Here is an 18,350-nt window from a genome sequence, read left to right as displayed (position 1 = left end):
AGAAATTTTAACACTTTCAAACTCTTGCGCAATATCATTGAAAACATTGACACCCCTATCTACGAAATATACCTTAACTTTCCCATAGAATCTATCTCAAACAGAACTCATTCTATACTGGAAAAAATATTTCAATACGCCAGTGATAATAATCTTCCGACCAAGCCTAATGTAAATTCTGTTACTCCTACCAAACCTTCATGGCTTTTTCCAGTTAATTTTCTTAACTCTTTAAGCGAACACCCAAAAGCTAATACTCCACCAGATATATATCGAAGGCTCTTTAAAGAAACCGCAAGTTCTTACGGTAATTACACATTCTTATATACTGACGACTCTAAAAATTCTTACAATATTTCTTACAGCATAACAACTGAGAACTCAGTTATAAAAACTTCTATTCTTCCTCTATACACAACTATCTTTTCTGCCGAAATTATAGTCATATATGAAGCTCTTAGAGCGGGTTTTTGAGATGGTAATCAAATGCCAATTAATAATCAGATTAGTTAATAAAAAAATAAATTTAATCTTATGTTAATCCCCTTTGATGTTTTTGAGTACAAGATTAAACTTCGCAGTGTCGCCATACAAAACAACAGAAAAATTCACTGTTTGTTATCAAAACAATGCATATTTTATAAAAAAGAAGAAGACAATTGTAAATTTAATATGAAAATTAATGAAAACTTAAATTAAAAACAAAAAAATGTATTTTGAAGTGTCCATAATTTATACTAATCAATAAATAGAACATTTTAATGTTTATATTTATAAAAATATTATTAATTTTTTTACATCAGCTTTTTACACTTTTGTATTTCTCTAGTACTTGAAACCGATCAATGGTGGTCTAAGACATCACTTTGGTATAAAGAGATTAATCATGAAAGAATTAATATCAGAAAATACCATAACATAAACATTAAGGAAAACATTAATACCAAAGACTGTCAGAAATTTTTAAGACTTAGGCTAGGTCATATATTAATAACTAAAAAATATTTAATAAATCCTCATATTTCTAATCAATGTTCTTATTGCAGAACTGGAACAATATCCATCAAACATATCCTAATCCATTGTACTACATTTATTTCAACCCGTAACTATATGTTCAATATGTATCCTGTTCGATTTCTTTCCAACCCTTCCATTAACAACATCAAAACTATTATTAATTTCTTAAAATCAACTAATATTTATAAAGACATATAAACACACAAACATACTATTTTCCATATATCCAATACTCACTATTAATCTACTAATTTTGTATATACTTATAAGTAAGACATTATATTAGAAATCTATTATATCTATTATATAATCTATTATATTATATGTAATTATTGACTATTTGTATTTACATTTCCTCTAGCTGAAGGCCTTAGTTGCCATTAAATAAATAATGGTATACGCACAATTGGGACGAACGACGAATTTCGTATAGCACGACGAACTAGTCGACAACAATTCGTTGCGTAAATTCGTCGAATGAAACACAATCAAATTATTCGTACTGCGAATTCGTTTCAAAATTTGTTTGTTCGAAATTGGAAAAAGTAAGAAAAAGGAGCAAAAATTTTATTTTTGTGAATCTCCACGATTTTGGGATAATTTTAACAGCTTTAAAATTTATTCGAAAATTATTTCGAAATTAGAAAATGTAAGAAATTGGCCTCGAAAAGAACTAAAATTGTATTTTTGTGAATATCCCCAATTTTGAGATTATTTTATCAGCTTTAAAATTTTTTCGAACATTACTTCGAATTTTCGAATATAATTTCGAATATTCGAACATAATATCGTATTGTCATTAGCTGTACTCACAACCGCCAAATTTCAGCAAATTAGGGCTACCGGAATTGGTCTTAAAACAATTTTCCCCAATTAATTCGTCGTTCGTCTGCGTAAGAAATAGAAATAAACCTATCGCATAGTTCGTTACGTACGACGAATTTCGTCATACGCAATGATTGTGTACATTTTCATATACCCAAGCATATAGTAGGGATATAGGCGAAACTGAAGGGGTTGTCAAACAAAATTTGTTATTCTCTTCACACAGACGAGTTCTGAGAGAATAAAACAAACTTGACTTAAACTTAATATTATTTTTTGCCACACTTTTATTGTATTTAAAACCCCGAAAATAATTTATATTTTACAAACGAAAAAAAAAATATTTTTTATTCTTTGACATTTCATTTTAATTAAAACTGAAAAAAATAAAAGTTGTAAACTTTCGTATTGAAAATGAAAAAAGTATTTCACATACTTTTTTTCTTTTTTCATTAGTGCCGAAAAAATAACAAAAAGACGTGTTTATAATATGTTTTAAGATGAAATATCTTCTGAAAAAAATTTATTAACTATTATTTTTATTCACTAGTATATAAAATCCCAATAATAACATACAAAAAATAACGTATCAGCAATACATTTATTATTTAGTACCTTTTGAACAACTGTGTTTATTTTTGTGCTTCTACTTACATTCTCACCTCAGTAAACTACAACCCAGTAGGATTTTGAGTCAACTTAAAACTAACTTATGGTTAACCACAAATGAGTCAGAGGTGACTCAAAAGCTAACCATTTTGCTTATAAAATACTATTCAGTTTTTCAATGTGATGTCATAGGAACGAGTCAGTACTCACTCACTATACATCAGTTTCAGTTAACCAGAAGTTACCTCAAGATGAGTTAGCTTCTAGTGCATAAATAAAAGATCAGCTGTGAGTTACCTGTGCAATTTTCTCATATTTTTATACTATTTTTAACAAATTGTTAGTGATTATAAATGCGTTTAATATGCAGCAACATTTCCTTCCTATATACACCATTCTCTATGTCTTATATTCCTGAAAATGTTAATTTAATAATAATAAATTCATTTTTCATTGCTGAAACAAATTTTCATTTTCATAATTTCATTTTTTCAATACAAATTGTTTGACAAATTTGATACGAGTTTCTATTTTATTTTTTATTTAAAATTTTATTGAAATGTTTGTTCATTTCCTCGATCATTTTTGAGTTACTTTGAAGCTAGTCATAAGAAGTTATCAAAAAGTTAACTTGATTTTTAGTTAACTCACAAAATCCTACAGGGAAGTAACTCAAAACAAGTTACTTAAAATGTTGTGATGATATTGTCACAAAGTATACAGAGGTGTCACTTTTGACATTTAAAAAAGTCTAAAATCAGCTTTTGTTTGATTTTGAAATTGTTTGGTGAGAAGAGGTATATAAAATACAGCTAAAAAAATTATTGAATTCGTTTTGTGCGAAAGAGAGGGAAATAGTTTTTTGCTCGTGACGCCTCTGTATACCCTGTGATATTGTTTAGACCATGATTTAAAAAATAGAAGTTTGTTTAAATTTTATTTGTTTGACAACAATGTAGATTTTTGAAGTTTATTTTACTTGTAAATATTCAAAGGGATCTTTGCCACATCTAGAAAATGATTTTGAGGAGTTTTTAAACAAAGATGTGTAATTTATTAATAAAAAAAATTTTTTGTACTAACAAGAGGAACGGTAAACTATTTAGTGTTTCTTTTCCTATTATCCTTTCTCATTATTGCGAGTTAACAGAATGTGTATTAAATTCGGCTATAGCGAATCTTATATAACCACAATCAAAACATGTATTACACTTTGGAATTTCGGTCATATATGTAATGGACTCTCCCTATCATGATTAAATTGACGGACAGACATGTCTATATCATCTTAGGGCTCATATACATACATATAAATACTATTTTGGTTTTAAAACTACAATTATTAACAAGGGATTGACAGATACTTTATGTATATTTCTTGATGATGGGTTTAATAAACTTAACATGCGTAAATGGCTTGTTCCACAATGCAACAAAAGCTGTAATAAAGAAACATTCTTTGAGAAAAAGAACACCGAAAAATGTCATTGTTAGAAGAAGAGACTCCTGTCTGCATCTGCATTTTGTTTTCCCATGACATTAAATGCTTCTTGCTCTCTTAACAATTTATTAAATTGTCGCAGTAAACCTCCATTAAGTATTCCACATGGTTCGCTCCTCATTTAAAAATATTATTTTGATTGAAAATAATTTTGTTGATTAAATTGTGGTTGTTTTAAAGAAAATATTTTTATTTGATATGAGTTTTTTGAAATATATGAAAAATTGAATTAAATATTAATATGGTAGCATTACTTTAAACATAAACTTCAAATCGCCTTAATTGTCAGATGATTAATCAGGCTGACATAAATAGAAATTGAAACTACCTTGTTTAGACTTTTCTTTTGACCTGTTTATAAAATTGACATTTTTGCCAGTACATAATAATAAATTGTTTAGCATTTTCTTTTGACCTGTTTATAAAATCGCAAATTTTGCCAGTACATAATAATTAATAATTTTTTATATTACATAGCAATAATTATTCAAATTTTTTAATTATTTTTCATACCCAGCAAAAAGTGTGGAAAAAGATGTAGAATTTTCATCACAACTAGTAACCCGAAGTGCTTCAAATTCAGGTGAAAAGCCTATGAATTTTACATTAGCGTGTCATTGTAGGGATGTTGTTCATTTTTGACAACTTTAAACTACATCTAATCTTATCTTTAGAAGCTGTAAAAATCCGATATTTGTATGTCAAAAATAAACCACATTTTTTCAAAATTTGAAGTACTTCGAATATGTTGTTTGTAGTGACTTTTCTACATCTCTTTCCCTATTTTTAACTGTGTTTTCATTTGTAAGGATATGTTTGGTTTATAAAAGCGATAAGTATGCAATCGCATTTTTAGATGTGATTAAGATGTCGTTTGTAAAGTATGACATCAATTATTTTTCGCTGGGTATGTATGTAGGATTTTTAACCAATTCTAATAACAATCAACCAAGCTAATTCCTGCATGAAGAAAAGACGTGACAAAATTTATTCAATTGGCTGCTATAGTTTCTGAAAAAATTAAGAATGAGAAAAAACGAAATATTGTCATCTATTGTTTTGGAATTTCGCTCATACCCAGCAAAAAAAGTGTGGAAAAAGATGTAGAATTTTCATCACAACTAGTAACCCGAAGTGCTTCAAATTCAGGTGAAAAACCTATGAATTTTACATTAGCGTGTCATTGGAGGGATGTTGTTCATTTTTGGCAACTTTGAACTACATCTAATCTTATTTTTAGAAGCAGTAAAAATCCGATATTTGGATGTCAAAAATAAAACACATTCTCTTAATGATAGGCTTATGTAAATTTCACTACTCTTTCACCAAATCTTGATGTACTTCAAATATGTTATTTGTAATGACTTTTCCACATCTCTTTCCTCACTTTTAACTGGGGTTTCATTTGTAAGGAAATATTTGGTTTATAAAAGTGAAAAATATGTGATCGCATTTTAAGATGTGATTAAGATGTAGTTTGTAAAGTATGACATCAATTATTTTTTGCTGGGTATCTCCGTTATTTATGGACCGATTTTACTATTCAAAATAGGAAGCTTCTCGAAAGCATAAATATCTAGTTGATTATTGAATACTTAAATTATTGCTTTACGGTTTTTATTTAACTTACCTAAATTTGTATATGTAAACGATCCACCACTCATTCCTGTTCCTACATTGGTTGTACTTGTATTGGATAAACCAACTACAACATTGGCATTATTTTCTGTTTGTATTTGTTTACTACCATTATTGCGTAAACTATGTAACGCCTCCTCAAATCCTTTCCCGAATGCCTCTTGCTCAGAAGTTACTGCAGATGATTTTGCTTGGTATATTAACCCAGGTTGTGGCGTTGGTAATAAATGAAGCAATTTTTCCAAATCTGGAGTGGTAAGAGGTTTAACTGCTTGCGCATCTGGTGAAGCAATAATAAGTGGAGATGGTGGTACTAAACGCTGCTTTTTTGATGAGTTTTTTAAATCTAAAGACATAGGACGTTTATTGATGTTATTGTTTGAATTAACCAATGTATTTGGTTGTTGAAAATGTAATTCCTCATTATCCTTTGCAATTGTTAACGGTTCAGTTTTTACAGAAATATTACTATTATTTCCCGAACAATCTGAATTTAATGACTTCATTTCTATGACGTCACCACAATATTATGGTAGTATCAGGATTTAATATTTGATTCTAAAACAATTAGTTAAGAAATTATATTTAAATATCGTAGTATTATTGAAATTTTATATATACGTATAAAGACTCAAAGGAAGAAAAATTAATAAATTTATTTACAATTATATTATGACTAATATAAATATATGTATACTAATTAGTGCCAGACTTAAACATATACTCAACATAGTTGCCAGTAGGGTTCTATAGTTGAAACGAAAGTCGACTTTTCGACTTTTTCATTCAGTTAAAAGTCGACTTTTCGACGCACATAAAGAAAACAACCCGACGAAAAAGAAAACACACCGTAACAGCTGTTTTATCAAAATAAACATTTTTTTTGGTGTGGTGAGTTATTTTTGTTTACAAATATATGTTTCTGCACGTGGAAAAGACGAAAAAACTCGTTTTCATTATTTACATTTTTAATATGTGTTTATGCACGTGGAAAAGATTCAAAAAAATTGATTTTCATGATTTACTTAAAAAAAAATATTTTTGATCAATTAAAATATGTATACATTTTTTGTAGATTTAATACTAATTGTAACATCATTATTATAGATATAAGATAAAGTATTTAAAATACTACTAAATAAACGAATAATAATAATAATAATATAATATAAATGTGAAAAGGAACAAATCTGATAAAATATAAATATATTTGGGATTATATCGTTACAGAATGCCTTTTAATAAAAACATTCAAAAAACGTTACTATGGTCAAATATAGAAAATGATATATAAATGCTATCGGACAATATAGAACTTTAAGTTGGAAGTGTAGAAATCGGATGGCATACATTTTTTCCGGATTTCATCGTTCTAGGGTGTGTACTACAACAACATACTTTTTTTTACACAAAATGTTTTATGGCCGTATATATAAAATGATATATAACTGCTATCGGATGATCTTGTGCACGATAAAGCCTATATAGAACTTTAAGTTGGAAGTGTAGAAATCGGATGGCATACATTTTTTGTAGATTTAACCGTTCAAGGGTGTGTACTACAACAACAAACTTTTTTTTACAAAAAATGTTACTATGGAAATATATATAAAATGATATATAACTGCTATCGGAGATCTTGTGCATGATGAAAACCTATATAGAACTTTAAGTTGGAAGTATAGAAATCGGATGGCATACATTTTTTCGTAGATTTCATCGTTCTAGGGTGTGTACTACAACAACAAACTTTTTTTTACAAAAAATGTTACTATGGAAGTATATATAAATTTATATATAACTGCTATGGGACGATCTTGTGCACGATAAAAATCTATATAGAACTTTAAGTTAGAAGTATAGAAATCGGATAGCATATATTTTTTCCGGATTTCATCGTTCTAGGCTGTGTACTACAACAACAAACTTTTTTTTACAAAAAATGTTACTATGGCCGTATATATAAAATTATATATAACAGTGAAGTTATTTTATTTGATAAAAAGATTTATTGATTAACATAACTTCTTCATACAAAATTTATTTCTTTATGAAAAAATTATAAAGACAAGTTTGAAAATAAAAAAATATAAAACTTGAAGAACTTTAAAGGGTCCTTCATAAGGGCATTCTAAACTGTTCGGTCTAAGTATTTTAACAAAAACATATTCACAATTCCACAGATCTTTAGGTATAAAACAATTATTACTATTACTATGATGAATAACTTCACTTTGAACTGTATTAAAATGTAATCTTAATCTTTGAAGTAGTTCATCAAAAGTTGGAATATTGTTATTTTTAACTACCAAATCACCAGGTAGTCTCAACGTTTGACCATAAACTAATTCAGAAGGACAACATTTGAATTCTTCCTTTATTGTTGATTGAATTCCCAACAAAATAATGGGTAATTGTTCAGACCAATTTTTCACATTGTTACTAGATTTAAAAGCAGTTTTTAATTGTCGATGAAAGCGTTCAATCATTCCATTCGCTTGTGGGTGATAACAAGATGTATGGATTTTATGTGTTCCTGTAAGTTTCGTTAAATCACTGAATAATTTAGAATAAATTGTGTTCCTTGATCAACCGTAATTTTTAGTGGAACGCCAAACCTAGGGATATAATTGTATGCGAAAGTATTTACTATTGTTTGGACAGAAATATCTTTAATTGGGTATGCTTCAGGCCACCTAGTGAATCTGTCAATTATTGTTAAAATATATTTATTTCCATTTGAAACTGGAAAAGGCCCGACAATGTCCATGTGTATGTGTTCAAACCTTGCTTGTGGAATACTTATTTTCTCAATGTCAGATTTAGTATATCTTTGGATCTTTGATTTTTGACAATCGATGCAGTTAGAAGCCATAAAATTTATATCTTTTCGAATTGATGGCCAGAAATATTTACTTTGTATCAGTTTTCGAGTTGCACGAATTCTTGGATGTGATATAGAATGTAAATTATGAAAAACTGTTTTTCTTAAGGAGAGTGGAACAAAGGGACGATTAGTTTTATCTAAAATATCACACCATATTTTAAAATTATGTGATGGAATATCAACTTCTTTCAAATTATGTATTTTTCGTTTTCTTATCACTTATAAGATTTTTTAATTCCTCATCTGCTTGTTGTTCTTTAAAAAGTATTTCAAGATTAATGTTTTGATTGGAAAAGCAAAAATTTCAGGTGGTTTAGAAAGTGTATCCGCTACAATATTATCCTTTCCATTTATAAAACATATATTTGAAGTATTCTAAATGTCGTGTTTGTCGTGGAGATCTTTCAACTTTAGAATCCAAAACATATGTAAGAGGCTTGTGATCTGTTAGAATTGAAAATTCTCTTCCCTCTAAGAAGTGTCTAAAGTGTTTTACGGATGAATAAATCGCTAAAAGTTCTCTGTCAAATGTAGAATACTTGCACTCTGTTGGAGTTAATTTTCTAGAAAAATATGCAAGTGGTTAAACTTTATTGTTTTTACGTTGTTGTAAAACAGCTCCAATGGCTAAATTAGAAGCATCTACAGCTAAAGTTAGGTAAGCGTTTTTATCAAAATGAGTAAGTAAAGTTTTCTCTGAAAATTTAACTTTCAATAAATCAAAAGCTTTTTCAGCATCAACATTCCATATTAGTTCTTTGCTGTTCGTTTTAGAAGCTTTGGTTATTATTTCATGAAGAGGCGAAAGAAACTTGGCAACCATTGGTACATATCGATGATAATAGTTTATCATTCCAATAAATGTTTGTAGTTTTGTTATCGAATTTGGTTTTTGATATGAAAGGATTGCATTAATTCTTTCATTGGATGGTTTGATATCCTCAGCAGAAATTTGATAACCTAAAAATTCGAGACTTGATACTCCAAAAATGCACTTTGACGATTTGATATTGAGACCATATTCGTCAAAACGCTGAAAAACTAGTTTTAGATGTTTCAAGTGTTGTTCTTCATTTTCGCTAGCAATTAACACGTCGTCAATATAAGTGAAAACAAAATCTATATCAAAGAAAACTTCATCGATAAATCTTTGGAATGTTTGTGCACTGTTTCTAAGACCGAAAGGCATTATAGTAAATTCAAACATCCCAAAAAGTGTAGTAACGGCTGTTTTATGAATATCATCTGCAGCCATGGGAATTTGATGATATGCTTTTTTGAGAAGATTCTCTTACCTCTAAAATCTGTTGTAAGATCTTGGTTCCTTTTTTGGAACGAGATGAAGGGGGGAAGATATATATGAATGAGATGTTCTACAAATACCAGATTCTACCAAAAATTTTAATTCGGATTTTGCGATTTTAAATTTTAAAGGATCTAATCTGCGAGGTTTTGAAAAGGTTCAATTCTGTGAACTGTATTATGTTTAATTGGTTTCGAATAATCTGGCTCAGCAGTAATTGAAGGAAATTCTGTTAAAAGTTTAAGGTATATGTCCTTAATTGGTAAGATTTTAGGTGAATGTATTTCTGAAATTGCTAATGAAGCAATAGTAGAAATATTTGTATTTGAATCTTTAATTATTTATTTTTAACATCTATAATAATACCGAATTTTTCAAAAAAATCGGATCCTAATATAGGGCGTGAAATATCAGCTAAAATGAAAACGAATTCGAAAGTTCGATTAAGACCTAAATTAAGTATCAATGATTTTGTTCCATATGTATTAATAATAGAACTGTTAGCTGCAGACAGTACTATATCTGAATTGTTTTTGAATTTACTATATTTGGATGCAGGAATTACTGACACTGCTGCACCGGTATCAATTAAAAATCTTAAATTATTATACATCTTAATAAATATACAGCTAATAGGTCTAACCCCAAAAGGAACAATAGGCTATATAAGATCTTGATCGGATGCCACGCCCGATTTTTATAAAACTATCCTTACCTATATCTTATCCTATAATTATATGAAAGAGAATGTCTGTTTGTTACACTTTCACGGACATGAAATTTCGAACACTAATAGTTCTATTCTAAAGTAGAACAAGAGCCTATATAAAATAATGATTTGACGTCACGATTCTTATTATGCTCACTTTTTTCTATATAATTGTTATACAAAATTTGCATTCGAGACTTACAGAAAACTACTGAACCGATAGGTCTTATCTCAGGATCGGACGCCACGCCCCTTTTTACACCAACTTTTTGTAAAACAATTATTAAACCAAATTTACGTTCAGGCATACAAAAAACTACTGATCCGATTTTCATGAAATCTATTATAATGAATGTTGTGGTATGAACAGTACGACACATTACATCTTCAAAACCTATAATCCTATATCCTATCCTATCCTATATATATGTATATAAAACAGACTGTTTGTTTGTTTGTGTGTTTGTTTGTTACGCTTTCACGGCAAAACTTCTGAACCGATTTACATGAAATTTGGACCGCTAATAGGTCTAGCCCCAAAAGGAACAATAGGCTATATAAGATCTTGATCGGATGCCACGCCCCTTTTTACGCCCACTTTTTGTAAAACTATTATTACACCGATCTTCCAATCACAATATGCAAAAACTACTAAACCAATTTACCTGAAATTTTGCATACCGATAGTTATAAGTCTGAAAGAACTATAGGCTATATATGAGATAGTGATCCGATGCCACGCCCCTTTCTACGCCCACTTTTTATAAAATTATCCTTACCTATATATTATCCTATAATTATATGAAAGAGAATGTCTGTTTGTTACGCTTTCACGGACAAACTACTGAACCGATTTACATGAAATTTAGAACACTAATAGTTCTATTCTAAAGTGGAACAATATGCTATACAAAATCATGATTTGACGTGACGATTCTTCTTATTCTCACTTTTTTCTATATAATTGTCATACAAAATTTCCATTCGAGACTTACAGAAAACTACTGAACCGATTTACATGAAATTTGGTATACCAATAGGTCTGACCTCAGGATCTGGATTGGACGCCATGCCCTTTTTACACTAACTTTTTGTAAAACAATTATTAAACCAAATTTACGTTCAGGCATACAAAAAACTACTGATCCGATTTTTCATAAAAACTATTATAATGAATGTTGTGGAATGAACAGTACGAAACATTACATCTTCAAAACGTATAATATGTATTTAATAATAAATATATATGAGACTCTTTTTACTCTTTCACTACATAACTACTAAACCGATTTACATAAAATTCGGCATATTAATAGATGTAACCTCAGAAGTTAAAAAATACTCCATATTATATTGATTGCATGCTATGCATATTTTTATGTTCACTTTTAGAATACCAGCTATAACACCAAATTTCTAGGCTAAATATAAAAAATATGAACCGATTTTCAAGAAATTTGGCAACATACAGTGTATTTTTGGAATCAACTTTTTGATCTGAATTTTATGCTTCATGAAATTTAGCATGACAATAGTTCTATCGTGGAAAGTTAGGTTAGTTTGAGGAAGAGAATATTTAATACATCAAATCCAAAAAAATACACATATACCACTAATTTCAGGAATGTTGTGATCTTAATGAAATGCAATGACTTTTTTCCGTCTACTTTTTGTTACATTTATAATGCTAAAGATCATGATATATACTTCTTATATTATATGAGAATTATTATTTAGTTAAATTTTTAATCAAAAATTTATTTTTAGTTGAAAACTCTATAATGTTTAACTAACTTTACGATTACGTAAAATAAAAATCTGTAATCAATTTAATGTATTATCATAAATCGATTTTCATCTAAAGCGTAAAATCGGTTGTAGATCCGTATATAATACTCCCATCACTTATATTTTCCACCGGAAAACTATTCTTATTTCAAAACCTGTAATCGGCTGTATATCCTCAAAAAATAACTATTTGAAAACAGAATCGGATGTAGTTTACTACGATCGAGAAAATAGCATATGAACATTTTTTATCAAAATTATATTGTTGTAGATCCATATATAACACTCCCATCACTTATATTTTCCACCGGAAAACTATTTTTATTTCAAAACCTGTAATCTGCTGTGTATCAGAAAATAACTATTTTAAATCAGAATCGGATGTAGTTTCCTACGATCCTAAAATAGGTAAAATATTACATTTTCACAAAAATTCGAATTTAAATCGGCTGTGGTTCCTTATATAACACTTAAATCTATCTAGAAAATCATTCTTATCTCCCCTTAAAATTTCTATTTATAAACAATAAAGATGCGTAATCTGTAATATTTTCCATACAAAGTTTTATATTAAAAATATAAAATATAAATTTATTGTTAAATCGAGATAACAATAAAAATCTGTGATCAGTTAAATTCGGTTGCCATTTTTTAAATGCAGCTCAAATCTAAAAAACCATGCAGATATGTATTTGACTACTCATTAGAGTGTCCCGAAAGACAGCACTTTTGCAAATCTTATATAAATAGGTAGATCTCTCAAATGATGCATATAAAGCATTGTTCATATAAAATTTGGATGAATTCATCTTTCGATATCTTTTTTACTTTTAGAAAATTATCCACCAAAAATTCTGCACAACTTTTTCTGTATGTAGCGCCGTATTTATTGCAAGCTTTTCAAATTAAATAATGATTTTGAATAACCCCAGCACACATTTTCCATTTACCATTAACAAATTCCGAAATTTTTTTAATTGGAGGAAGATTTGGATATTTTAATAAGTAAAATTATTTGGGTATGTTTTTTGTATATCTAACGATATTTGACCTTTAAACCTTTATTTCTTCGGATTTAATAAGTGGTGTCTAAATACAGCCAAAACTTAAGTGTGGATGCATAAAAGCTAATGAATAAAAATAATATTTTTAAACATACTTTTGTATAAATGGATGTATTTGAGAAACAATGATGAGACAAAAACGGTGGTTTTACTCTTTAATGAACAACTCAAAATTGTTTGTCAAATTAAAAGTTGTTTTGTTTTCTCTGTCAAAATTCAAGGACTCTTCATATTTTCCTAGGACAGTAATTTTGCTCTTTTTTAAGAATTTTGAAATCTTGCAATGAGCTCAAATTTTTCATGATTTTGTCCAGAATTTTTCATAATTATTTCAGAGTTTCTTCAATTGCATGTAATTTTTCAAATAGCAAGAAAATCGCTTGAAATTTTGTATAGTTAATGGTACGTATTTTTGTAGTTAATAAAATGCCCCGAAGCCTTTTGCCTCTTTACACCAGGGGCACTACAATTCAAGGTAAAGTGTGACCAAATTTAAACTGAACAGTTCTTAAAATCTACTGCACGTGGAAAAATTAAAACAACTAATTTGAAAGTGTCCTTAGTTCCCTACCAGTGATTGAAATTTCATAATTTCAGTATAATTTCTCGAAAAAAGTTTCTTAAATTTGTCTACAAATTAGTCAAAATTTCCTAATTTAAGCTCATTATCAATTTGTAAACTTTTAAAGGACTTTTTGGTCCAGAAACTGACTTTAAGTATTAAACAAAATGCGGAAAAATATAATAACTATTTTATCGTTATAAGCTAAATTTTGACATCTATTTAAAAAAAAGTATAGTCATTACAGATAGAAAAATATTCTTTTTAATTTTCGAAGAAACCCGGGCAACGCTGGGTACACGCAGCTAGTTATAAATTAAAAATTCATACAAGTTCGATTCATTCTATTTATTACAAAATTCATTCCACTTATGAATTTTTTTCTGTGTAGCCGCCGTCACGATATTTTCCAATATAATTATAATTCATTATACTAATATTTCTGTTGTCCTTAAGCCAGGTTTCTGATAATAACGCAATGCCAATGTTTCCTGATATAGGGGGATTCTTCACCAAAACTATTCGTTAATCTTCTCCATTCTTCCATACCTTCCCTGGCCTATTCCTCTTCCCTGTTACTATTCACGTTCATCTTTGTTGCCTAAGCGTAAGAGACATTTTTATGAAAATGTCTAGCAGCTTCATTAGTGTTGTTGATAGTTGCATTCTGTTGTTTACGTTTCATTGGTGGGAATGCTCTATCCGCATTCTCTTCTCCTAGCAGCTCAAATCTATTAGCCCCTATGATAGATGCATATCGACCTCTTGCTTCTCTTCAAGTTTAGTGCTTTTTCTCTTGCCGCACAGTATCTATCCATAAGTAAATGTAGACCCTTACAATTGGTGCATGTCATATCAGTATTCTCGCAGTTCTCCCATTTACCATGTCTTCCAAAACAAGTTCTACAAACCGGCTCCTTCTGCATTGACCGAACGGAATGAATAGTTTCGTCACCACCTTGGTGTACGCAAAATTCATCTCCCGAAGTATTTCAAGGCCTTTAAATTTCACTTTCACCTTCATAGTTTAAACCCTCTGTTTCGTTCCTTCATTTCTCATCATTCTTACCAATCTTGCAATTGGTATGGGGGATGACAGAAGATCATATAATTCATACATATGTATGTAGGTATCTCCTCGGGAATGTTGAAAATAAGTCCTGTTTTCATGAATAAGTGATCAAATACTTTAATTTCATAACCATATTTATCGAGTCTGGTCTCGTCTATTATATCATTCGCATTTTTGGGGGAGTTCACAATCACCTTACAAAGGGAATAACCAATCTTAATAACATCTATGATACATGGAATTTGTAATTTAATTAAGGAGCGTGTTAACCTAAATTGGCTGATAGGTACTCGGTTATTGTTTCCTTGATTGTCATCAATCGCAGTCTTTCAATATATATCACATATGGTCTACGATTAATCGCATCATATTTACGTGGCATCATTTGGCAAAAAATTGAGATCATCCTCTTCTTTTCTATGTACATCAGTATTGTACATTTTGTTCATTTCATCATTCGATTCATCATTCAAGGTAGCAGTATTCATTTCGTTATTCTTAGCCATTTCCTTGTCAGTATCTCTTTTCATCCGTATGTTATCATTTTCCCCATCAGAATCATACGTTAAATTCAAGATAATTAAAATTTCAATCGAAAATTTTCACGGAGCTCAATATATCACTTTATATTATTTTTAATATAAATCATGTATGTGTTTCTTTATATAAAGTGTTCCGGAAGAGATTTTTTAGTTAATCACGTTATCTACACAATGTTAATATAAAATATAAAACAACACTGTTTAATATGTTAACATTTAATAGAAAAAAAGTATTTTTCCTAAATAACATATTTGTATACATACCAATTATGCCATTATTTAAATAAAATGATATTTGTTTACGAGATGCTTGGTAGTTTTAGATTTTTTACATAAATAATTCAAAATATTAACGAAGTTTTTCTCCGTTTAACGGAAATTTTTAAATATAAAAATGCAAACAATAACAAACTTTGACAGCTACGTAAACCAGGCGGATAAGAAAAAAATTATCAGCTAATTGAATAACACCACCAAGGCGAATAGACTATAAGCTGATTGTTGTTTTGTCCATGAAAATTTAGCCCGAAGTTGTCAAACTCCATATAAAAAATTCTCTCTCCAACCCGACGCTGTCAAAAAATTTCATGAATTTGCCGCAAAATGAAATGACTTCACCAAGGTGAATTCAGATAAGGTGGTGGCAGTTCTGCAACAACAACATTTTACATGTATTTTGTTTTTGCATTTGGTTTACGTAGATGTCAAAAACCATAAGTACGGCGAATTCATTTCATGAAAAATTTTTGTAAAATTTTTATATTTTTTTTAAATAAAGATAAAATATTAAAATTTGTGAAGAAAATATTTTCTGAATTGAATAATGTTTGTTTCAAACGAAAAATTCTATTCCGGCAAATTAATTTGCAAAATTTAAGTGAGTGCCTGAAGTTAGTAAAACTTAATTTTTTGTGAAAAATAAACATAAAAAAGTACATATTCATGAAAATATTATATTACGAATGAATGAATATTTGTTGCGAATGGATAATTCTACTCCGGCGGAGTAATTTTCAATATTTGGCCATGTAGCAGCCGCCGGACGAGTAAATACTTCATATGGGTTTTGTTATATAAAGCGTTCCGGAACAGGCTTTTTTTAGTTAATCTCTTTATTTACATAGTGTATATATAAAACAATATTGTTTAATTTGTTAACATTTAATAGATTTCAAAATTAAGCCATATGTAAAAGTAAGCTGCCGCTGTTCGGCTAAATTCTTCATGTGTGTTTCTTTATATAAAGTGTTCCGGAAGAGATTTTTTTAGTTAATCACGTTATCTACACAATATTAATATAAAATATAAAACAATATTGTTTAATATGTTAACATTTAATGGAAAAAAATATTTTTCCTAAATAACATATTTGTATACATACCAATTATGCCATTATTTAAATAAAATGATATTTGCTTACGAGATGCTTGGTATTTTTAGATTTTTTACATAAATAATTCAAAATAGCTTTGTTCCTTTACTTGTCAAGTTTGCAGGTTTTTACCAGAAATTGTAAAAGAGAACAAATTTGAGCAATTAAAATTATTTTCTCTTTGCCAGAACTTGCAGGTTTTAGCCAGAAAATTTTTTCCTGGCAAATAGAAAAAAAATTGTCAAATAAATTATTTGTTTAAAAAAATACATTGGAAACAAAAAATGTTGGATATTTTTGATTTATTTTCATAAATAAGTATGTGTGATTGTAGTTTTTCAATTTTATTTTAATTTCAATTGAAATTTATATGAATAAACTTCAATACAAATTTATTGAAAGAGAAATTTTGTTTTTTCTGTTCCCGTACATTTTATAAGTACGAAGAGAAAATTCATTAATTGGAATTTTTTATTTTTTACATAAATAATTCAAAATATTAACGAAGTTTTTCTCCGTTTAACGGAAATTTTTAAATAAAAAATGTAAACAATAACAAACTTTGACAGCTACGTAAACCAGTCAAATAAACAAAATATCTGATCACGAAATAATTGAAATTAAAATTAAAGAGGAGAAAACTGAACACATAACCGGTAGAGAATTAGAAATTTTTAAATATAACAAACGCAGATTTCGAAATGAAATAGCTGGAAAAATAATATTTGATAAAAGACATGAACTTAATGTAAATGTGAATCATTTTGATGAAACTGTAGAAAAGGCAATTAAAAAGCTATCAATAAATAAGAAAGTGAATGAGCAAAAAATAAATAATAAATGGTTTGGTAAACAATTAGAACGTTTAAAAAAAGAAAAAATAATAAAATATAACATAGCTAAAGCAGAAAATTCTATAACAGCATGGAAAAACTATAAAAATTCAAGAAATATATATAAAATAAAACTTGAAAATGAGAAAAATAGGTATATTAACAATCAAATTAATAAAGCTAGAGACCAGAAACAAATGTGGAAAAACATTAAAAACTTAGTTCTAAAGAAAAACCAATCTGTGATAAAAACTGTGATATTTAATAATATAGAATATAAGAATAACTGTGATATAGCTTACCAATTTAATAATTATTTTGTAAACAGTATAAATGAAATCAGAGATAATATAGAATATGTGCAATATGAAAATCAAATAGATGTAATAAATGCAAGATTTAAATTCCGTGCAATATCTATTACAGAACTTAAAATCATATGTAAAACCTTAAAAAATAAACCTGATTATAATAAAGTAAATAGTCGTATGATACTGGACAATTGGAATATAATCGGAAATATCATGCTAAATATAGTAAATACATCAATGGCAACTGGAGTTTTCCCTGAAAATTGGAAAACCTCAATGGTAACACCAATAGAAAAGATAGCAAAAACTAGTAA

General features: G+C 28.5%; 1 protein-coding gene across 1 annotated transcript in view; it reads right to left on the bottom strand.

Annotated features, from left to right (window-relative positions):
* The window catches only part of LOC119616294 (transcription factor AP-1), a 42,479-nt gene extending 36,116 nt beyond the window's left edge, over positions 1–6,363 (bottom strand). Inside the window, exons 1-2 of the mRNA XM_037972638.1 lie at positions 6,257–6,363; positions 5,586–6,151 (exon numbers count right to left, since the gene is read on the bottom strand). Of these exons, the coding sequence (XP_037828566.1) occupies positions 5,586–6,099 (514 nt within the window). The 5' untranslated portion in view covers positions 6,100–6,151; positions 6,257–6,363. The remainder of the gene's footprint in view (positions 1–5,585; positions 6,152–6,256) is intronic.
* Between the last annotated feature and the right edge of the window lie 11,987 nt (positions 6,364–18,350).

This window comes from Lucilia sericata, unplaced genomic scaffold (genome assembly GCF_015586225.1).
Source record: "Lucilia sericata isolate MDLA Ls3-8-SP2 unplaced genomic scaffold, ASM1558622v1 Contig000066F_arrow, whole genome shotgun sequence".
In the NCBI taxonomy this organism is placed as follows: Eukaryota; Metazoa; Arthropoda; class Insecta; order Diptera; family Calliphoridae; genus Lucilia; species Lucilia sericata.
This window is presented reverse-complemented; position numbering and strand designations above follow the sequence as displayed.